Here is a 24669-nt window from a genome sequence, read left to right on the forward strand (position 1 = left end):
GGCTCTCTCACTATTTTCACCACATCTGCAATTACTTTCTCCACTGAAATCTTGAAGCCCTCAAAGTCATCCATGAAAATTGGAGTCAACCTCTTTCAAACTCCTGTTCATGTTGATATTTTGGCCTCCTCCCATGAATCATAAATGTTCTTAATGACATCTAGAATAGTGACTCCTTTCCAGAAGGTTTTAATTTATTTTGCCCAGATCCATCAGAGGAATCACTATCTATGGCAGCTATAGCCTTACAAAATGTATTTCTTAAATGCATGACTTGAAAGTCAAAATGGCTCCTTGATCCGTGGGCTGCAGAATGGATGTTGTGTTAGCAGGCATGAAAACATTAATCTTCTTGTATATCTTCATCAGAGCTCTTAGGTGACCAAGTACATTGTCAATAAGCATAATATTTTGAAAGGCATCTTTTTTCCTGAGCAGTAGGTCTGAATAGTGGGCTTAAAATATTCAGTAAACCATGCTATAAACAGATGTGCTGTCATCCAGCCTTTGTTTTCCATGTCTAGATCACAAGCAGAGTAGATTTAGCATAATTCTTAAGGTCCCTAGGATTTTTAGAATAGTAAATGAGCATTGGCTTCAACTTAAAGTCACCAGCTGCATTCGTCCCTAACAAGAGAGTCAGCGTGTCCTACGAAGTTTTGAAGCCAGGCATTGACTTCCTCTCTCTAGCAATGAAAGTCCTGGATGACATCTTCCACTGTAAGGTTGTTTTACTGACATTGAAAATCTGTAGTTTTAGGCCGGGAGCGGTGCCTCACGCCTGTAATCCCAACACTTTGGGAGGCTGAGGCGGGTGGATCATTTGAGGTCAGGAGTTCGAGACCAGCCTGGCTAACATGGTGAAACCCCATCTGTACTAAAAATACAAAAATTAGCTGGGTGTGGTGGTGTGTGCCTGTAATCTCAGCTACTTGGAAGGCTGAGGCAGGAAAATTGCTTGAGCCTGGGGAGGTAGAGGTTGCAGTGAGTCGAGAACACGCCACCGCACCCAAGCCTGAGTGAAAGAGTGAGACCCTGTCTCAAAATAAATAAATATAAATTAAAAATATATAAATAAATATAATATAATATATAATTTATAATAATATAATAAATATAAATATAAATAAATTAAAAAGATATAAATAATAAAAATCTGTAGTTTTCTGTAGCCACCTTTATCTATTCTCTTAGCTGGATCTTCTAGATAACTTGCTGCAGCTTCTACATCAGCACTTACTCCTTCACCTGGCAATTTTATGTTATGGAGACAGCTTCTTTCCTTAAACTTCATGAACCAACCTCTGTTGGCTTCCGACCATTCTTCCACAGCTTCCTCACCTCTCTCAGCCTTCATAGAATGGAAGAGAGTTAGGATCTTGCTCTGGATTAGGCTTTGGCTTAAGGGACTGCTTGTGGCTGGTTTGATCTTCTATCCAGACCACTAAAACCGTCTCCATCATCAAGAAGTCTGTTTTGCTTTCTTATCATTCATTCACTTTTATTTTCCTTCAAGAACTTTTCCCTTACATTCACAACTTGGCTAACTGACACAAGAGGCCTTGTTTACCGCCTGTCTCAGCTTTGACATGTCTTCCTCACTAAGCTTAATAATCATTCCCAGTTTTCAATTTAAAATGAGAAACTTGTGACTCTTCTTTTCACTTGAACACCTAGAGGCTATTTCGGGGTTATTAATTGGCCTAATTTCAGTGAATGGGGGGCTCGAGGAGAGGGAGAGAGATGGGGGAAGAGCCAGTCAGTGAAGCAGTCAGAACCCCCACAACATTTATCAGTTAAATTCACCATTTTATATGGGCATGGTTCCCGGTGGCCCAAAACAATTACAATAGTAACATCAAAGATCATTGATCACAGACCACCATAACAGATAAAATAATAATGAAAAAGTTTGAAATATTGCAAAAATTACTAAAATGTGACACCAACACATGAAGTGAGTACACACCTTTGGAAAAATGGCACTAATAGACTTGCTCAATGCAGGATTGCCACAAACCTTCAATTTGGAAAAAAAAAAAAAATGGTATCTGCAAAACACAGTAAAGCAAAGCACAATAAAGCAAGGTGGGACTGTGCTAGCGCCTCCCAATATTGAGAGCAAGAAAACACACCTCGAGCCACAAAGCCCAGAGTTTTCACATTATATGATCCCAAAGTAAGAAAGGAGATTATAATTAACTATTTAATTATCAAAGGATACAATTTTAAAACACATACCTCTAAAAGGGAACTTGGGGCATGTACAATTGTAAAGATGATCTAGTGATGCCCTAAACTTTCAATCAGAAACAAATTTGATTCCACTGGTCACTTCGGTGTGACAGTAAATAAGTACATTTAAAGGAAATGAAATAGATATTGTAATTAGAAAACCAATTTGAACTAGGAAACTAAACTTTACTGGGTTTTTTGTTTGCTTTTCATTTTTCTGTTTTGTTTTGTTTTGTTTTTGAGATGGAGTCTTGCTCTGTCACCCAGGCTGAAGTGCAATGGCACGATCTCGGCTCACCGCAGTCTCCCCCTCCCAGGTTCAAGAGATTCTCCTTCCTCTGCCTCCCGAGTAGCCAGGATTACAGGCATGTGCCACCATGCCCAGCTAATTTTGTATTTTTAGTAGATATGGGTTTTTTCCATGTTGGTCAGGCTGGTCTCGAACTCCCGACCTCAGGTGATCTGCCTGCCTCGGCCTCCCAAAGTGTTGGGATTACAGGCGTGAACCACTGTGCCCGGCCTACTGGGTTCTTGGGAACCACTCTGAACAATGCAAATTCTTCATGGTGTTCTGCCCTAACCATGAATGATGTCAAAAAAATAATAATAATGATTTATCTCTTAAAATGTATAGCCTGATAATGAAAATTAAAACAGAAAATTACATTAAAATTACTTTTGTCTTTTTTATCTTTAAGCTTAAAAGATCGTTTGAAAACTCTGCAGGCCTTTAGAATTTAGAGAGCTGTCAACCACAGAAACTTTAATGTGACATTGTGCTGCACAAAAATCGAAATGTTTAACCAGCACATGACCATGGGAAAAATGTCTCCTATAGCAAAATAGGAGACAAAAGAACTTCCATAAAATCAGTTTGTGTAGGCCAGCTGGTTATTGTCAACTATTCAAGAAAAAGTCAGAGAGGCCCTCCCTTAAAACTTCCTTCCCAGCAGGAATTCTTTTGACAATGACTTCTGTTTAGGGTCTTCCTGTCCCTGCTTTTCTTTTTTTTTTTTTTTAACCCATCATTGAGGTAAAGAATTGTTCTGTGTTTAGGTCTTTTGAAGTAATCTTACCTAGCATTAATTTTAGTATCATGCCTTTAATTTCAAATATGAACATTTTTATGCTATTTCTCTTAATGGTTATAATTAACATGCATACAACGTATAGATCCGAAACCAAATTTTGATTTCAAAATGAAGATCACTTCCAGATGCTTTTAGATTGATTTTCCACTCGCTTCTCACTGTGCCACACTATTTTATCTTGTTTTTGCTATTGTAGTTTTTATGTGTATAGTTGGATTTTAATTCAGTGAAGTAAAAAAAAAAAAAAAAAAGTGTTGATCTTTGGGGAGAAAGAAAAACTTTCCAAGAGGAGGAGATTATTGATTCAGCCAAAACAAATGTTTTTTAATTGAAATGTTTTTTCTTCAGTTTCCTATATGAGTTATTTAAGGATTTAGATGGTTTTACGAGCCACTTAGTATTTACAACCCTTCTTCATTGTATCCTCTTCCTCACAGGGGAACATTTGCCTAAATCTTTGGAAGGATTTTTTATCTATGAAGAAGAAGGTTCTGGAGTTCCAGGTTCTAGTAGGAAAGGAAATGATGCCATCGTAGTAGAACAATGGACTGTTATTGAGGTGAGCTGCAGTTTTCTGACAATTTAGCTTTACATATATAAATATAATATATATAATATATATATGTTTGGTTTGGGTTTTGTTTTTTTTTTTTTTTTTTTTCGAGTCAGGGCCTTACTCTGTTACCCAGGCTGGAGTGCAGTGGCACCATCACAGCTCACTGCAGCCTCGACTTCCCCTGGCTCAGGTGATTCTCCAACCTCAGCCTCCCAGGTAGCTGGGACTACAGGCATGCACCACCATACTCAGCTAATTTTTTTGTATTTTTTGTAGAGACGGGGTCTCGCCATGTTGCCCAGGCTATATATATTTTATTTTACATGTTATAGATCTTCAGTGCCTAGCACATGCAGTATCCTTAAACACATATTTGTTTAGTGTTTAGAATCTCATCACAAATGCATGAACAAACTTCTTTCGGATTTGTGAAAAGGTAATTTGCTTTATCCAATGTTAAAAGTTTTTGCAAGATAAAGAAATAATTAACTATGCATAAGTAGCAGTAAGTTCCCAAAAATTTTAAACCAAAAAACCATCTCCTGGCACTGAGCTTCTCTTTACAGCATTCTGTGACAACTGATTGAAAGAAAAAAATTCGGTCACTCAACTAGTGTTTTATCTCCAATCAACCAATGTGACTGAGGTTTTTTTTAATCTTATGAATGCTTTCAAAGGCAAAAATATCCAAAAGATGTTCTCTCTCTCGCCAGGCCAAATATGTACACACAGCATTGTCCTTCACAAACAGAGATGACATTGCTGCTGATGTTGTGCACCCTGAATTCAGATGTCACTGAATGGACTGTCTTTGAGGTGTACACACTGAATTCAGGTATATTCTGTTTTGTGTATGAGGCCCTCCCTGACAGGCTGTTTCAGGGATACTTTTACCTTTCTGACCTTACACAGATTAAAGAGACATAGCCCATTTTCAAAGAAACTAGAAAACCCATTGAGTGGCGAAAAAGGATTTGGGGGAAGAGGTAAAGCTCCTAGCAAAACTCAATTCCAAATTAAGAAAAAAGCAGTGAAAAGACTCCCCACACCCAAGCACCTCTCATCTTCAATACCACTATCGTCACTCTCCACTCTTATCCTCACTTCCTGGTCCCAAGACCAGTATTTCTGAAAATGTGTTCTAGATCCAAATCCGCTAAGGAACTTGTGTTAAAATGCAGACTCTGCCTGGCACAGTGGCTCACATCTGTAACCCCAGCACTTTAGGAAGGTGAAATGGAAGGATAACTTGAGCCCGGGAGTTCAAGACCAGCCTGGGCAACATAGTGAGACCCCATCTCTACAAAAAATTTTAAAATTAACCAGGCATAGTGTCATGCACCTGTAGTCCCAGTTACTCAGGCGGCAGAGGCAGGAGGATAGTTTGAGCCCAGGAGATTGAGGTTAAAGTGAGTTATGATTGTGCCACTGCACCCTAGCCTGGATGTAGGAATGAGACCCTCTCTTAAAATAAAATAAAATAAAATAAAATGCAGATTCCCAGCTCCCCAGCCCCATATATTAAATTTCGAGAACCACCACCCTAACAAGACCAAAGGAAGGCCCAAACTTCGGACAAAGGGATGGAAACCTCTCTCCATTACCAGTGTTTCTAACTTGGTTCAATTATTAGAAGGAAGCAGAGCAGAACATGAAGCCCAGGAAGGCTGCAGCGGATGAAAGTGAACTCCCCTCATCCTAACATGCATCATCCTTTGTTGTAATTGTGTAGTTGGTTGTCTTTGCCATTAGACTATGAGTTCTTATACTTATTCATGCAGGGATGTGAAATCAAAACAGATTATGGCCCCCTGCTGCACACTCTAGCTGAATTCGGATGGCTTCTGACAAGCGTGTTGCCCACACCTGTATTGAGACATGACAGGTAAGGCAAAAGCACCCTTACATACTATTATTTAATTCTAATATATAACTTCATTTGTTAGATAGTTCAATTCAACAAATATTTGTTTAATGCCTACAGAAAACATTACACTGAGCTTCTAACTTGATTTTATGGACCTTAGAGGTTAGTAAATCTAGTCCTTGGCATTATAGATGTATAAGCTGTTAGGCTCTGCAGCACATATCCAAAACTGTTCTCACCCCAGCCCACAGCCAGGTTTAGGACACAGTAGGGTTCCGGAGTGAGCAGGATGGAGGAGCGCTTCTGCCACCTCCCCTCCAGTGTGGTGAGTTAGTTCCCCTTGGCACATGGACTTGGTAGCTGTTGCCATTAAAATAAATACCTACATTAGAACCAAATGCCAATATTTTAAGTACTAACTTTGCTTTTCCTTTTCTCCTTTTACTAACTTTCTTGGAAAGGAAAAATTGAATCTTACTTTTTTGAGAGAGGGAAACAGAGACCAAGCAAGTCATTGTGTAAGATGCTTTACTATTCCTGGGACCCAGAGATGTGTCCTCTGCCCGCTTTGGCATCCAGGAAATGACTGACTGCCAAGGCTGTCCTGCCCGGGCAGGTGACTACCTGCAGAGGACAGCACAGTACCAACGAGGCCTTCCCTTTTAGCAGAGTCAATTATGATTCAACATTCTGAGTGATTGGCAGGTGTGACTAAGGAAGGCAACTTCCCCTTCCTTAGCCTAACCCACTTCACCCACCTTTTCTGGCCTTCTCGGTTTAGCAACTTAGCCCTGTCCAGTATCCCAGTACCCCACAACATTTAAAAACCTTTGATTGGCATGGCTTTATCTGAAACCCACACCTTCTTCAGGTAGGGAAAGCAATTAAGGTGGATATAAAGTAAAGATAATCAAGTTTAAAGAACAAAAAAGGAATGTTTGAAGTAAGCAAAGCAATTAAGCTACTTTTCTTCCCAGAGATCTGTAGTAACTGTTCTCAAATTGAGTGATGACTCCTTGAAGCATGATTTCCCAACCTTTTGTACTCTGTGACATACCTATCAATAACAGAACAGTAGTAATTCTCAAGATTCAGTCTTCATGAAATGAGAGAATTCTATGACACCCCCACCCTCAACCTTGCAGGATGTGTGACAGGGGTGTGGCTTGTCTGTTCACCCTCTGCATGCTCAAACCACTTATGGGAGGGGAAGCACACAGATGGGCAGGTGCAGGAGCTGGGGCGAGTGCTCTGGGGCTCCAGCCGCATGGCAGCATCTAGGGGTGGGTGCCTGCCACTCCCAAAGCCCAAGTAGGCATGTGTTACAGTGCTCTTTTAGTTTTGCCATCTGCAGATGGCTTAAGTGTTAACCAGCTCAGTGTCCTCTCAGTACCTAGGTCCTTGTCCAGCGTCCAGGAAGAACCAAGTTGCACAGGGAATTGAGGATGGTGATTGTGCAGGTTTTATTGAGGGTGGAGGTGGGATGCAGTGGGAAGATGATCATCTTCTGGAGTTTGACCGTCCAGCAGCCGATCTCCTCTCCAACCATCTCCAGCCAAACTCTTCTCAGCATTCAGATGCTCCTTCTCTTACCTCTGCCACGTCATTCTGAATTTTTAATTTTAAAAATCAAATTTAAAAGGCAAAAAGTCAATCAATCAATAAAAATATGTGGAAGCTGTACATGGTTTCTGGCCCTGAAGGATCTTGTGAGCTGGTTAAGCTTACGTTTCATATGTACAAAACGCGGGACTTATATTCTGGTCAGAGCAGATCAAGCTTATGTATTGTGTAATATAATACAGTAACTAATCAAGGGCTAGATGAGGTGTCTTAGTCTATAGGTTCTATAGGAATATTAAAAAGAAGAGACATTTTAAACTGTCAAAGTTGGATGGGATCATCAAATACTAAAGAGATTAGAGGGCAGCATCATCACTACTTAACAGATTTCCATTTAGGAAAATGCTACTAACTCTGTATAGAAGATAGCAGAAAAATGTAATTTTAACAGTAATTGCCATTATGCAACAAGGCTCACTACAACACACAATGTCTACTCTTCTTTTGTATGCCAAGGAGCATTGTGCAATATTGGTGTTTATTTTGTTCCTTTGCATTTTGTAATTTGAGTCCTGCCAAGTGCCTGCAACACAGGAAATATAGGATGAAGGTCATTTGGTAACAAGGATTGTTGGTAAAGCTTATTTATCCTCTGCCTTTTTATTCTTGTGCAAATATACTGTTCCTGTGACAAGTCACATGCTGTTCTTAGCTGCTTCAGTACACACAATGATAGTAATCATGGTCAATGATGTCATCTTTACAAATAAAGAAAAGTGTTACATACAGTTGACCTTGGTCAAAGTAGAGGATAGAGCCCAAAGTTTTTAGTCTCTGAAACTAGAGGAATGGTTACGAGCCACCCAGGCTTTGGAGCTAAGCAGATCTTGTTTTAATTATAGCTTCATCATGGTTTAGCTGTATGATTTGGGCAAGTCATCTAAACTTTTTAAGATAAATTTCCCTATTTGAAAAATGGGACAATAATATCAACTTCAGTGGATTATCACTGTGACTAAGATAATACATGCAAAGTACCTATAAGGGCCTGGGCATATTAAGCTAATGACTTAGGGCTAATGTTTTGGGACGTAATCCTTAGCAGAACCAAAATTTCTGATAAGTTGAAACCAATGTTCAGGGATGATAGCTTGGCCTGTCCTAAATCAGGATGTTTCAGAAAATGTAAATACTGTAGTTCACTATATACAAAATCAGCACTGAAGATGACAAGATAATAAAAGCAACAGAAATACATAATGACATTATTAAGATATCTGCTTACACATATTCTCACACCCAGAAAAACGAATGTCTATCATCTTCTTTTTGCAGCCCACATGTTGAAACATAACTTAAAATGACTGTCAGTGAAAACATTATTCCTTACATGTGTTTGTCTTATATGCAACAACAGAGTCTTAAGTAATTTCAACATTTTCCCTACTCTTCTATCACCTAAGCCATACTTGAATGGCCTATATATAAGCTGTTTTTCCCTCACTCAAATATATCCTGTTATTGGATTACATAGATACAGTATATCCCTAGGTTAAAGTTGTTGCTTCGATTACCCTAGGCAATATCACACCACTAGGGTTTAAAGCTGCATTACCATGGAAATGTCATGATGCTGTAATCTTATATCACCACATGATTCCAGAGTTATTGTTGTTGGTCCTGAAAACATGCCAGAATCCCTTCTTAATTGTTATCACTATTAATAATACCAATGGGCTCAATCCTTTTTCCTTCAAGAGTTCAAGGTGAAAGTTGACATTAAACTCTTCAGAGCAAATTTGGTGGAGAACCAAACTAGCTGAGCTAGCAGTTAATATTGTTAAACCACCAAAATAAAGGAGAAGGAAGAGCCAAAGTTCCCTCTGTTTGGTTACCTCAAAACAGCAGCATGGCTCCCCTCTCCAATTCTAGAGTGTGGGCAGGAATGTACATTGTAACAGGAATCCCAAAGCAATTTTTTTGCACTTTCAGAAACACTGAATTCTAACCTTACATTGAGAGAGAGAAAGCGAGAAGGGTAAGGGAGGAGGCAAGAGAGAGAGAGAGAGAGAGAACTTTAGAACACAGGATAGAAGAAAGACATGCATTCATTTATATCTAGAAGGCAGAATTTAAAGGCAGGGAACTTTTGGTCCAGCTGAATCAAGTTGTACTATACCAAAAACATTAAAAAACCTGATCCTCAAGTGAACCTAATAGACATCTACAGAACTCTCCACCCCAAATCTACAGAATATACATTCTTCTCAGCACCACATCACACTTATTCTAAAATTGACCACATAATTGGAAGTAAAACACTCCTCAGCAAATGTAAAAGAACAGAAATCACAACAAACTGTCTCTCAGACCACAGCGCAATCAAATTAGGACTCAGGGTTAAGAAACTCATTCAAAACCGCACAACTACATGGAAACTGAACACCCTGCACCTTATTGACTGTTGGGTAAATAACAAAACGAAGGCAGAAATAAAGATGTTCTTCGAAACCAATGAGAACAAAGACACAACATACCAGAATATATGGGACACATTTAAAGCAATGGGTAGAGGGAAATTTATAGCACTAAATGCCCACAAGAGAAAGCAGGAAAGATCTAAAATCGGCACTCTAACATCACAATTAAAAGAACTAAAGAAGCAAGAGCAAACAAATTCAAAAGCTAGCAGAAGACAGGAAATAACTAAGATCAGAGCAGAAATGAAGGAGATAGAGACATAAAAAACCCTTCAAAAAAATCGATGAATCCAGGAGCTGGTTTTTTGAAAAGACCAACAAAGTACATAGACCGCTAGCCAGACTAATAAAGAAGAAAAGAGAGAAGAATCAAATAGACACGATAAAAATGATAAAGGGGATATCACTACCGATCCCACAGAAATACAAACTACCATCAGAGAATACTATAAATGCCTCTATGCAAATAAACTAGAAAATCTAGAAGAAATGGATAAATTCCTGGACACATACACCCTCCCAAGACTAAACCAAGAAGAAGTTGAATCTCTGACTAGACCGATAACAGGTTCTGAAATTGAGGCAATAATTAATAGCGTACCAACCAAAGAAAGTCCAGGACCAGATGGATTCACAGCCAAATTCTACCAGAGGTACAAAGAGGAGCTAGTACCATTCCTTCTGAAATTATCTCAATCAATAGAAAAAGAGGGACTCCCCCCAACTCATTTTTGAGGCCAGCATCATCCTGATACCAAAACCTGGCACAGACACAACAAAAAAAGAACATTTTAAGCCAATATCCCTGATGAACAATGATATGAAGATCATCAATAAAATACTGGCAAACCGAATCCAGCAGCACATCAAAAAGCTTATCCACCACAATCAAGTCGGCTTCATCCCTGGGATGCAAGGCTGGTTCAACATACACAAATCAATAAATGTAATCCATCACATAAACAGAACCAATGACAAAAACCACATGATTATCTCAATAGATGTAGAAAAGGCCTTTGACAACATTCAACAGCACTTCATGCTAAAAACTCTCAATAAACTAGGTATTGATGGAAGATAATCTCAAAATAATAAGAGCTATTTGTGACAAACCCACAGCCAATATCACTCTGAATGGGCAAAAACTGGAAGCATTCCCTTTGAAAACTAGCACAAGACAAGGATGCCCTCTCTCACCACTCCTATTCAACATAGTATTGGAAGTTCTGGCCAGGGCAATCAGGCAAGAGAAAGAAATAAAAGGTATTCAATTAGGAAATGAGGAGATCAAATTGTCTCTGTTTGCAGAAGACATGATTGTATATTTAGAAAACCCCATCATCTCAGCCCAAAATCTCCTTAAGCTGATAAGCAACTTCAGAAAAGTCTCAGGATACAAAATCAATGTGCAAAAATCACAAGCATTCCTATACACAATAACAGACAAACAGAGAGCCAAATCATGAGTGAACTCCCATTCACAATTGCTTCAAAGAGAATAAAATACCTAGGAATCCAACTTACAAGGGACGTGAAGGACCTCTTCAAGGAGATCTACAAATCACTGCTCAACGAAATAAAAGAGGACACAAACAAATGGAAGAACATTCCATGCTCATGGATAGGAAGAATCAATATCATGAAAATGGCCATACTGCCCAAGATAATTTATAGATTCAATGCCATCCCCATCAAGCTACCAATGACTTTCTTCACAGCATTGGAAAAAACTACTTTAAAGTTCATATGGAACCAAAAAAGAGCCCACATTTCCAAGACAACCATAAGCCAAAAGAACAAAGCTGAGGCATCACGCTACCTGACTTCAAACTATGCTACAAGGCTACAGTAAACAAAACAGCATGGTACTGGTACCAAAACAGAGATATAGACCAAGAGAACAGAACAGAGACCTCAGAAATAATGCTGCATATCTACAGCTATCTGATCTTTGACAAACCTGACAAAAACAAGAAATGGGGAAAGGATTCCCTATTTAATAAATGGTTCTGGGAAAACTGGCTAGCCATATGTAGAAAGCTGAAACTGGATCCCTTCCTTACACCTTATACAAAAATTAACTCAAGATGGATTAAAGACTTAAATGTAAGACCTAAAACCATAAAAACCCTAGAAGAAAACCTAGGCAATAGCATTCAGGACATAGGCATGGGCAAAGACTTCATGACTAAAACACCAAAAGCCAAAATAGACAAACGGGATCTAATTAAACTAAAGAGCTTCTGCACAGCAAAAGAAATTATCAGCAGAGTGAACAGGCAACCTACAGATTGGGAGAAAATTTTTGCAATCTACCCATCTGACAAAGGGCTAATATCCAGAATCTACAAAGAACTTAAACAAATTTACAAGGAGAAAACAAACAACCCAATCAAAAAATGGGTGGAGGATATGAACAGACACTTCTCAAAAGAAGACATTTATGCAGCCAACAAACTTATGAAAAAATGCTCATCATCACTGGTCATTATAGAAATGCAAATCAAAAGCACAATGAGATACCATCTCACACCAGTTAGAATGGTGATCATTAAAAAGTCAAGAAACAACAGATGCGGGAGAAGATGTGGAGAAACAGGGACGCTTTTACACTGTTGGTGGGACTGTAAATTAGTTCAACCATGTGGAAGACAGTGTGGCGATTCCTCAAGGATCTAGAATTAGAAATACCATTTGACCCGGTGATCCCATTACTGGGTATATGCCCAATGGATTCTAAATCATACTACTATAAAGACACATGCACACATATGTTTATTGTAGCACTGTTCACAATAGCAAAGTCTTGGTACTAACCCAAATGCCCATCAATGATAGACTGGATAAAGAAGATGTGACACATATACACCATGGAATGCTATGCAGCCATAAAAAAAGGATGAGTTCATGTCCTTTGAAGGGACATAGATGAAACTAGAAGCCATAATTCTCAGTAAAGTAACACAAGAAGAGAAAACCAAACACCGCATGTTCTCACTCATAGGTGGGAATTGAACAATGAGAACACATGGACACAGGGAGGGGAACATCACACACTGGGGCCTGTTGTGGGGTGGGGAGCTGGGGGAGGGATAGCTTTAGGAGAAATACCTAATGTAAATGATGATTTGATGGGTGCAGCAAACCAACATGGCACACATATACCTATGTAACAAACCTGCACGTTGTGCACATGTACCCCAGAACTTAAACTATTAAAAAAAAAAAAGTCTGGTCCCAGCCAGGCACAGTGGCTCATGCCTGTAATCCCATCACTTTGGGAGGCCAAAGAAGGCAGATCACTTGAGGTCAGGAGTTTGAGACCAGCCTAGCCAACATGGTGAAACCCCGTCTCTACTAAAAATACAAAAAAAAGTTAGCTGGGCGTGGTGGTGTGCACCTGTAGTTCCAGCTACCCAGGAGGCCGAGGCACGAGAATCACTTGAACCTGGGAGGCAGGGGTTGCAGTGAGCCAACATCATGCCACTGCATGCCAGCTTGGGTAACAGAGTGAGACTCTGTCTCAAAAAAAAAAAAAAAAAAAAAAGTCTGGTCTCTAAAGACAAGATGTGAATAACAAGAGAAATTGGTCTTCTCACTGTGATGCTGAGCTCTTCTCCCCTCTTCCATTTCCTGCAGCCCCTGTAGAACAGGCCCAACAGCCTCTTGGGCATCACAGCTCAGAAGCACTGGAAGTCTGTGGAGTCCCAATCTCAATCTCAATCTTCATGTGGCAGCCAAAGCAGATGTTGCACATTTATATATATGCAGTTGAGGGAGAGGTTAGGATTTGGCCCATTCTAATGCAGTTCTCTGCTCTTACTAATTTAAATTCTGCAGAAACAGTGTCATGTAATTCCATCATGAGTTAAACTCATAGTAATCTTGCTGTGAGCAGTATTTTGATAAGGCCACATTCTTAAAATAATCAATTTTGTCTATTATATATACTTCCAGTTACCACTCTTTCTCATCTGAACATAAATGTTAAACATTTTGTGGGGTGGGGAGGAGTTGGGACAACTAAACTGTAGCAGTGCCCTTTTCTTTATTTTTAACACATACTGATACCTGAGAAACAAATTCAGGGTCACAGGCAAAGGAACTTTGTGTCTAAGCACATAGCTGCAAAGTTGGAAGCCAAAATTTAATTTTATAATTCTCCTTTTAAAAAGCAAAATTTTATTTCAGTTTTCAAAAGCAAGAATTAACTCACTTACTTTTGGGTTGCAAATGTTAAGCCACGACAATTAATTAATGTGTAAGATGAAGCAAAAGTTAACATAAAATACAGATTACCAATTCTATTTCTTCTAGTCTAATGAATTTTGGAACTATAAATGAAAGCTTTTTATAAGAGTATATTTCACAAGTGACTGAGCAGTTACGGATAAACCCACTCTTTTGAAACTGGCTTAGTTGTATTGAAACTGATACAGATTCATGCATTTATTTTAACAAGAATGTTCTTTCTGTTCAACTCAAATATTTCTTGAGTGCCTAATATGTGCAAGACAATATTTTACCCACTCTAGGGGCAGACATACAGGAACTCATACTCTGCTTTGAGAAACAACTCAGTTCATGACAGGTCCTGCCATGAAGGTCTAGAGCATGTATTCTCAATGGGAGGGATATATCCCCAAGATGATGAAAATTGGTTATTGAGAGTGCGAGGGGGTGAAAAAAATCTCAGCTATTACAATGGTTTGTGGCCCTCCAAAAGGCCACACAGCATATACACAGATATACAGCATATCTTTGGTATTAAATTTTAATGGGGAGATATTTGGGGGAAAATATCTGAATATTGCTCCTCAGGGAAGCAATAATGAAAAAAGAGTTGACTATAAGGCAGGTGAATATAGTAGAGGAATCAATCAAGAAGGATAGTAGGTCTGTGAAGCTCATGATGTCTGAGGGGGCACCGTGATGAAAGAGTAGTGCTTCCAGAAGCAGTTTTAGAGAGGAAAAGTATTCCTTGTGGCAGATAGGGCTAACTTGGAATAGTAAATGGTTTTCCTCTTACATACCAGCACTAATCTGTTGGTAGTGGCTGCCTGGAACGCTGCAATAAGGATTCTGAGACCAGAACCAGCTCAGCAAAAAAGAATGTGGCATTCGATTAGTGATGTCTACTATGTGCATGGGAGCGGATGTTTGCAGTATGAATACCACAGATTATTTGCTTTCTCTGGCAACCTTAAGCAAAGCAATGTCAGAAAAGCGCAGGATATATTTAAAGAAGAGTGAATTCAGGTGAATGAATTCCTAAAAACTTCTCATTTAAAACCCAACAAATTCGGCCGGGCGCGGTGGCTCACGCCTGTAATCCCAGCACTTTGGGAGGCCGAGGCGGGCGGATCACGTGGTCAGGAGATCGAGACCATCCTGGCTAACACGGTGAAACCCTGTCTCTACTAAAAATACAAAAAATTAGCCGGGCGTGGTGGCGGGTGCCTGTAGTCCCAGCTACTCAGGAGGCTGAGACAGGAGAATGGCATGAACCCGGGAGGCGGAGGTGGCAAAGATTGCGTGCACTCTAGCCTGGGCGACAGAGTGAGACTCCGTCTCAGAAGAAAAGACCCAACAAATTCAAGACTGATTTTTCCAAAAGAATAAATGTAAAGGGGGAGGGAGCTTTTTTATCATGTATAAATCTACAACTATTCTTCTACATGTCACCCTTAAATATACTATTTTAAAACAATTTTTGTGACGTAAAACACTCATATAGAAAGTGCATAAAACACACGCTGGGTGTGGTGGCTCACATCTATAATCCCAGCACTTTGGGAGGCCCAGGTGGGTGAATTACCTGGAGTTCAAGACCAGCCTGGCCAACATAGCGAAACCCTGTCTGTACTAAAAATACAAAAATTAGCTGGGCATGGTGTCACATGCCTGTGGTCACACCTACTTGGGAGGCTGAGGAATGAGAATCGCTTGAGCCCAGGAGGCAGAGGTTGCAGTAAGCCAAGATTGCACCACTGCACTCCAGCCTGGGCAACAGAGTGAGGCTCTGTCTCAAAATAAATAAATAAATAAATCGTGCATAAAACACAAATGTGCATAATTATGTACAAAGACCTGTGTCATCACAGCTGGCCAAAAGAATAGAATATCACCCACACCCTAGAAGCACCCCATGTGTCTCCCCATCACACTCACTTCCTCCACACAGAGATAACATTATCCCCACTTTTAGGATAGTCATATCCTTGCTTTGCCTAATAGTTTTACCACTTATGTATGAATCCCTAAACAATACAGTTTAGTTTTGCCTATTTTTTAACTTTATATGAATGGAATCATATCATATATATTCTTTCATGTGTTGCTCCTTTCACTTAACATTGTAAGTTTTACCCATGCCGTGTGTAGCAGTTTATTTATTCATTCTACTATGTATGTGTCCATTCTGCTGGTGGTGGTTTGCTGTCTCCAGTTGTTGGCTATGACAAACAATGGTGTTCTGAGTATGACCAGAGATCGTGGTGCACACGTGAGTTTCTAGAAGCAGAATTGCTGGGTCCTAGGGCACTTCTTTAGCTTTGTTAGATAAGTACCAGATTATTTTCAAATAGATTGTTTCCATGTACACTCCTACTAGCAGAGTGTCAGAGTCACCATTGTCTCAACACAAAATATTATCATACTTTTAAATTTTGCCATTCTGATTGAGAGTATATAGTGCGATCTCAGTGTGACTTTCATATGTAGTTTCCTAATTACTTGCTGAGATTGAGCACATTTGCATATGTTTATTGGCCACTTGGATTTTCCTTTCGTAAAGTACCTGTTTAAGTCTTTTTGCCCACATTTAAAATTCTATGTGTTTTTGTTTTTTGTTTTTGCTTTTTTGAGACAGAGTCTCACTCTGTAGCCCAGGCTGGAGTGCAGGGCGTGATCTTGGCTCACTGCAACCTCCACCTCCCGGGTTCAAGCGATTCTTCTGCCTCAGTCTCCCAAGTAGCTGGGATTACAGGCACCCACCACCATGCCTGGCTAATTTTGTTTTTCTTTGTAGTTTTTTTAGTAGAGATGGAGGTTCACCATGTTAGCCAGGCTGGTCTCGAACTCCTGACCTCAGGTGATCTGCCTGCCTCACCTCCCAAAGTGCTGGGATTACAGGCGTGAGCCACCACGCCCGGCCTAAAGTTCTATTCATAAAGCCAGGCACAGTGGCTCACACCTGTAATCTCAGCACTTTGGGAGACTAAGCTGGGAGGATAGCTTGGGCCCAGGAATTCAAGACCACCCTCAGCAACATAGCAAGACCCCATCTCTATAAAAAATTTAAATTTTAATTTTAAAAATCTCTACCTGTAACTTACTTAAATATAACAGATAAAGAGTCCTTTATTTATTATGCATGCTGCAATTATCTTCACTAATTCTGTGGCTTGTCTTTTCATTCTATGATGTCTTTAATTAACAAAAGTTTTTAATTTTAAAATCGACAAATGTATCTATCTTTACCCTTTTTAGTATATTGTTTAAGAAATCTCTCCCTTCATTGAAGTTAGTGGAGAAAGGAAAGAGTGAATTATTTTAAAATATGAGACATTTTAATAGTTCAAATTCATATAAAATTCAGTAGGCTATGGTTGTTGTAAGGTCATGTAGCTGAAAAGTTTTGTGAGGAGTAGAAGGAAGAGTTGAGATTCATACTAAATGTCAATAAACCTCATAGTTGTAAAAAGACCTAATAAAATAAAAAATAAAGACCTAGCAAAGCCTTTTTTTTTTTTTTTTTTTTTTTTGAGACAGAATCTCACTCTGTTGCCCAGGCTGGAGTGCAGTGAAGAAATTATGACTCATCTAGCAAAGCTTTTGTCTCTTCTGCAAGCGTTTGCTCACTTGTCATGACTGTTTTTTTCTTTTTTGAAGCATGTTCCCTGGCATCAATATATTGTCACAGAGACCAAATGACCATTTATTTACAAATTCTCTGATTCTTTAAATATCTACTGAGCACCACTTTCTGCTCATTAATGTGGAAGATGCAGAGATGAGAAGACAAGCTCCTCAAGGAGCTTAGATCTGGTGGAAGGAAAATGTGTGTGCCAGTAGCTGTATCATCTGGCTAAAGGGATTAAGCTTCCTAAGAGGGACCTGTGGGAGCCCTGAAAAGGGGGTGCTGTTCTTCAGTTGGAGGGTTATTGAAGACTTTATAAAAGATGTCACACCTGAAACTAATCTCAAAAGATGGGCGGAATGGGAAAAGGCAGGGGTGGTGGAGTGGGCACTCCAGATGGGAAGGAGAATGCCACAAGCAGAGATTCAGAGAAAATCAAACGTGACCTTGGTTTTTATATTTTAAAGAATGTAGAACAACTCTCTCCCATAAATTCTAAGTACTCTGTCAAAGATGCTTGAAATTATAGGCACATATTGAACCAAGAAGAAGTTCAAGTTGTCCTTGTAACTTCCTACAAAAATAATTTTTAAATTTAATTATCGGCCAGGGGCAGTGGCTCGCACCAGTAATCCCAGTACTTTGAGAAGCCGAGGCAGGCAGAGCATGAGGTCAAGAGATCGAGACCATCCTGGCCAATATAGTGAAACCCCCATCTCTACTAAAAATATAAAAAATTAGCTGGGCGTGGTGGCACGCGCCTGTAGTCCCAGCTACTCAGGAGGCTAAGGCAGGAGGATCACTGGAACCTGGGAGATGGAGGTTGCAGTGAGCCAAGATCACGTCACTGCACTCTAGCCTGGCAACAGAGCAAGACTCCATCTCAAAAAAAAAAAAAAATCTTGGTTTTTATATCTTAAAGAATGTAGAACAACTTTCTCCCACCTATCCATAAATTCTAAGTACTATAGCTCTCAAAGATGCTTGAAATTATAGGCACATATTGAACCAAGAAGAAGTTCAAGTTGTCCTTGTAACTTCCTACAAAAAAAATTTTTTAATTTAATTATCGGCTGGGGGCAGTGGCTCGCACCAGTAATCCCAGCACTTTGGGAGGCCAAGGCAGACAAATCACCTGAGGTCAGGAGTTTGACACCAGCCTGGCCAACATGGTGAAACCCCATCTCTACTACAAATACAAATACAAATACAAAAAAAAAAAAAAAAATAGCCAGGCATAATGGCGCATGCCTGTAGTCCCAGCTACTCTGGAGGCTGAGGCAGGAGAATCCTTGAACTCGCAAGGTGGGGGTTGCAGTGAGCCAAGATCACACCACTGCACTCCAACCCGGGCGACAGAGCAAGACTCCATCTCAAAAAAATAATAATAATAATAATAAAAGATAGTGTCAAACTATAAATAGAACTTTAGTTTCATTTTTGTTGCTTGTTTGTTTTTACAGCTAGTGCTAGTCACTGTTGCACAAAACTGAATTTATTTGGAGGAATTTTAAGGCAAAGCTTTCAGTGATTAATCTTTTATGCCACACTTTAATACCATGGATCATGAACTTGCTCCTGTCTCTTCTTCCATTTGCCACACTAACATCAGGACCTGTGTGGTTTGCTTAAGTAGTCTAATTGGCCCAAGGAAAATGAACATTTGTGTTTATTTTCTTCATTATTCTCCACTATAACTTCTGAACATTATACGCTGGAATGCTTAATTTGGGATGCTAAATAAAAATCTGGACTTTGGCAAAATAACCTTAGACTTATCCACTAATTATAAAGTTTTCTAGTCAGAATAGAATTAAACTAAGCCACATCTTCCTGTAGTCAGGGCTTCAGTGAGCTCTATAAGCAAATAAGCAAATGTAGTTACTCTACATTTGCTTGTAGAGCTAATGCAGTGTTGTAGAAAGAGTGGGAACTAGAGGTGACCCAAGACAAAGATCTTAAAAGCTGAGTCTCAATTTCCCTATCCATAAAATAGAGAAAATGTCTGCTCTGCACACCTTAAAGGATGATCATAAGAAACAAGCATGTTAATGTACACAGAAAGGACTTGGAACGCTGAAAGCACTACAGGAGTCAAAGTTGTTTTTATTAGTTTAGTCCAGGAGATCTTCTGTTAGTGGGAAGACCCAGTCTTCTTGATAGTCATGCTGTTGTCACAGCAAATCCCTCTCCCTCAAATGACATTCACATAGAATCTTCTTTGTGCTTTCTTATGAAATGCATAGAAGAAAGCAGGGAAGAGAAAAGGAAACATTTCTGAGCATCTCCTATGCTCCAGGGTCCATAACCAGGGTGTAGGAATTATACATCCACTATCTCATTGACAATGTCCAGCCACCTCTGCCTGCAGAGAACTCAGCCTGCCCCGGCTGAACTGTCCTTCATGCAGCCTGTGCCCTCGTGCTGACCACAGCACCAGGGATCATCTGCTGCCCTCAGAGATGAAGGGACTAGTCAATGTTCTCATCACTTCTCTGTAGATTGTTCTCTATACTTGTCACCAAAACAGTTTGTACTAGAAGTTTTTCAGAATTTAAATTACTATCTCTAAATCAAGCATATTTTCCAAAGTTGCCTTTGTTTTCTAATACGTCAAAGCATGACTGTCCACTAAAGTCTAAAACAGAACCGGAAGATTCTTAAATCCCTCTCAGGAAGATACTGAGTCACTCAGTTAACTAACAGCACCTTTTGGATGAACATTTTTGCAGGGAATAAGAGATGTGGGCTCTGTCCTCTGAAACCATCCAGGGCATTTGAAACATCCTCTCAGGTCCCATAATGACCACCAGTTTGCTAAGGGAAAAATATTCTATCCCAATTCTATAAATAGAATTATCTCAGGAACCACTGAGAACCATAAGAGACTTACTTGCTTTACCAAATAGGTGTCCCTCTACAAGGCTTCAGACCTCTTTCCCTTAGGTCTACCGTGATTAGAGTCTCGAAACCAAAACAAGTTCCACATGGTCTCACAGCTGGTCTGAAAATAGCAGGACCTATTTTAAATCAAAATGGCCCTCAGAAAACCAGGGACATAGAAGTTTCCGACATATCTCAAATTAAGGATCTGACTCTGAGGACCTCCCCAAGAGGTAGGCAGAGGCTGACCTTCCAAAGTCTTGTTTGAGCATCCGGATGCTGTCTAAAGTTGTCAGCCTTTGACAAACCATCTCCATGTTTGCTGTTTTATCTCATTAGACTCCCCAAACAGCACTCCTCATAGGGCCACTGGAAGGCATTACTCATCTGTTTCAGCCAAACAGTTTTAAAGCTCGTGCTTAGGCCAGGCGAGGTGGCTCACACCTGTAATCCTGGCACTTTGGGAGGCCGAGGCGGGTGGATCACCTGAGGTCAGGAGTTCAAGACCAGCCTGGCCAACATGGTGAAACCCCGTCTCTACTAAAAATACAAAATAATTAGCCAGATGTGGTGGTGCATGCCTGTAATCCCAGCTACTTGGGACACTGAGGCAGGAGAATCCCTTGAACCCAAAAGGCAGAGGTTGCAGTGAACCCAGATCACACCACTGCACTTCAGCCTGGGCAACAGAGTGAGACTCTGCCTCAAATAAATAAAATAAAGCTCGTGCTTAAAAAGCTTCTGCCCTTTCAGAGGCAATTCCCCTTCACACCACAGGAGGGATAGGTTTGACAGTGCTCTTGCCTCACTGAAGTAGCTGTGGAGGTTTCGCCCTCCCCTGTGCCACATGTTTCACCTATCTGCATACTGTGTTAAATATCAAGCAGAACACTGGCAGAGAGAATCCTATTTCAAACATACAGGCAATGATTCTCAACCCAGGATCGAGCAGTGTACTTCACACCATCTGAGGACTTTTTTCCTTGACGTACACCCCTAACCCACCTACCTCCACCTCTAACCCACCGAGCCTTTGATAAGCCACCTCCTTCCTCTTTCTCCTTCTCACACTGCCTCGGGATCCACTGGTAGAGATACTCTTTCATAATTTGGGGTTGCTGCCAGAAATTGTGTCAGACTGCAGAGGGAGTAACTCCTCGCCCACATTCTAAATCAGTTTATATTTTAGACAAGTCAGGTCAGGAATAAATTGGTAAACTAAAGATGGTGAAAAATATGTGTCCTCAGCATGGCTCTAGGCAGCCTATCCGGCTAAAATTGTCCAAAACATTTAAGGACACAAGTCACATTAGAAGAATATGGTAAGGCCAGGCGCGGTAGCTCACGCTTGTAATCCCAGCACTTTGGGAGGCCAAGGCGGGCAGATCACAAGGTCAGGAGATCGAGTCCATGGTGAAACCCTGTCTCTACTAAAAATACAAAAAATTAGCCGGGCGTGGTGGCGGGCGCCTGTAGTCCCAGCTACTCTGGAGGCTGAGGCAGGAGAATGGCGTGAACCCGGGAGGCGGAGCTTGCAGTGAGCTGAGGTTTCGCCACTGCACTCCATCCTGGGCGACAGAGCGAGACTCCGTCAAAAAAAAAAAAAAAAAAGAAGAAGAATATGGTAAAATAGACATCAAGGATGCTTCCAGAAAATAAGCCCTTTTTTTCCCCACACTCCATACCAAGAGGAACTGTTGGTGAGTTTTATTATTCAAGGAAAACAGTGAATGCCTTTGATAGTAGCAAGTATCACCAAGTAATCCCCAGGCCCTGAGAAGTCCACACTTCCAAGTCTGTCTCTTCTGGTGATGGTTCCCAAATTTACTGTGCATCAGGGCCACCTGGGCAGCCTGGTGAAATGGAGATTCCAAAAGACTGGAGTGAACCCTGGAATCAACAGGCACCTCAGTGTCTGGAATGCACGGTAAAGTTTGTAAACCCTGCCGTAGGCCAAACATTAGATCTTAGTGCATTCAGAATTGCCCCATCCAGTTAGTGTGAAAGAACTCCCTGTAAGGTCTCCAACAATCCCTACCCCGATGCATTCCTGCTTTCTCTTCAAGAAGAATAATTCTACCCTGATCCCTGCTTCCCATCTTTGGATTGTTCCAGACCTGGTTCTTTCATGTAATTCTCCACCTGGATCACACACCTGGAACATTACCCAGAAGGTCCCTTCTGCATTCCCATGTACCCTGTCCCTTGAATTTGTTTTTCTTTTTTCTTTACTTTTCTTTCTTTTAAGATAGGTTCTCTTTCTGTCACCCATGCTAGAGTTCAGCGGCATGATCAATAGCTCACTGCACCCTCAACCTCCGGGCTCAAGTGATCCTCCTACCTCAGCCTCCCGAGTAGCCGGGACCACAGGCATGTGCCACCATACTTGGATATTTTTTTTTAATGATTTTGTAGATACAAGAGTCTCAGTATGTTTCCCAGACTAGTCTCAAACTCCTGGGCTCAAGGGATCCTCCTCCGTCAGCTTCACAAAGTGCTAGGATTACAGGCGTGAACCACCATGTCCTGCTGTCCCTTGAATTTGCTCTCTGGAAGATATTCTTGATTCTGAAACTTTTCTCCCCTTCCCTTAACTGCACCCTATATTTCACTAAATGAATGGAAAAGTGGAAGGAAATCACAGTTGTTGTGCTCCTTCTCGTGGCAAGCACAATGGGAGGCTCTTCATGCACTCTTATTCTTCACTTATCACTTATTGAGGTCCCTGATAGAAAAAAATCAGAGGCTGGGTGCAGTGGCTCACACCTGTAATCCCAGCACTTTGGGAGGCCAAGGCAGGCAGATCACCTGAGGTCGGGAGTTGGAGACCAGCCTGACCAACATGGAGAAACCCCGTCTTTACTAAAAATACAAAATTAGACCAGTGTGGTGGTACATGCCTGTGATCCCACCTACTCAGGAGGCTGAGGCAGAAGAATCACTTGAACCCGGGAGGTGACGTTGCGGCGAGCCGAGATCACGCCATTGCCCTCCAGCCTGGGCAACAAAAGCAAAACTCCATCTCAAAAAAAAAAAAAAAAAAGAAAGAAAAAGAAAACAGAGACTTTACGGATTAAATGATTAAAGGCATCAGCTATTAGGTACTATGACAGAGTTTGGATTTGAACCCAGGAACTGTCTGGTTCCAAAGCCATGGCTTTTTCCAGTATACTTCATGCTCCCAAAACATGTGACCAGCCTTTTCTGTACACATGCTAATCCCGCCCGGGTACCAAAGGCTCATGATGATTTGTTCCCAAAATTACTACATATTTTATAAAAGTTTTTTGTTCCAATCAAAGATAAGGTCAAAATGGAATGAGATTAGACTAGAAACAGCCTTTCAAAAATAAAAAAGAAGCAGTCTCCTGTTATCACTTTGAGGAAGATTTGATATTTCTCAAAATTCAGTGGTATCAGTAAGGCTGGAATTTTCAAATGGTATGCAGTTGACATATAACTCTAAAGCCAGAGTTTCAGTGTTGCATTCATTTTCCAGGAAAAGGGCTCAGCATAAAATGCAGCTAATAGTAAGGTTTTGTTGGGGTTTTTTGCATAATAAAAGTCGTAACTGAGCAACATTAGCTACAGACACTCCTCCCCATAAATCCATGGAGACTCTGTGAAAAGCATTTCAGAGGAATACAAACCCCAAGTAGTCTTTGGCAAGGGGTAATTTGCCATGATGATAGTTAAATAAGGAGAATACTGAGTAGCTGACTACAAAGAAGCATCTGAAAATAAATCTAGCTGTAGTTGGAGTCCCTCAATTGAAAATGGATGTAAATTTTCTCACATGTGGCAGCCTAAATTGGTCTCTTCTGTTTAGAAGGCAAGTTTGACAATGCATACCAAGAAGCTTAAATCATAAGGTTTGACCTAATAATCCCACTCCTAAGTATTCATTTCAAGAAAATAATTCATAAGAGGAATACGATACATATTTTTTATAACAGCATCATTTATTTATAACTGGCAAGAAACTGGAAGCAACCTTATTTTCCAATAATAAAAGAAAGGTTTAGTACATTTTGGTATCTTAATTCTTTGAGTTATTATGCAACCATTAAAAATATGGTTACAGTGTACAAACAAGGAAAAGAGTGTTCAGTGAAGGGCATAGAAACAAAATA

At 40.3% G+C, this 24669-nt stretch overlaps 1 protein-coding gene across 1 annotated transcript in view; it reads left to right on the forward strand.

Moving 5' to 3' along the window:
- The window catches only part of RFTN2 (raftlin family member 2), a 101288-nt gene that overhangs the window by 47294 nt on the left and 29325 nt on the right, over positions 1-24669 (forward strand). Inside the window, exons 6-7 of the mRNA XM_032755063.2 lie at positions 3764-3885; positions 5664-5767. Coding sequence (XP_032610954.1) covers positions 3764-3885; positions 5664-5767 — 226 coding nt within the window. The remainder of the gene's footprint in view (positions 1-3763; positions 3886-5663; positions 5768-24669) is intronic.

This window comes from Hylobates moloch, unplaced genomic scaffold, assembly GCF_009828535.3.
Source record: "Hylobates moloch isolate HMO894 unplaced genomic scaffold, HMol_V3 SCAFFOLD_1, whole genome shotgun sequence".
Taxonomy (NCBI): Eukaryota; Metazoa; Chordata; class Mammalia; order Primates; family Hylobatidae; genus Hylobates; species Hylobates moloch.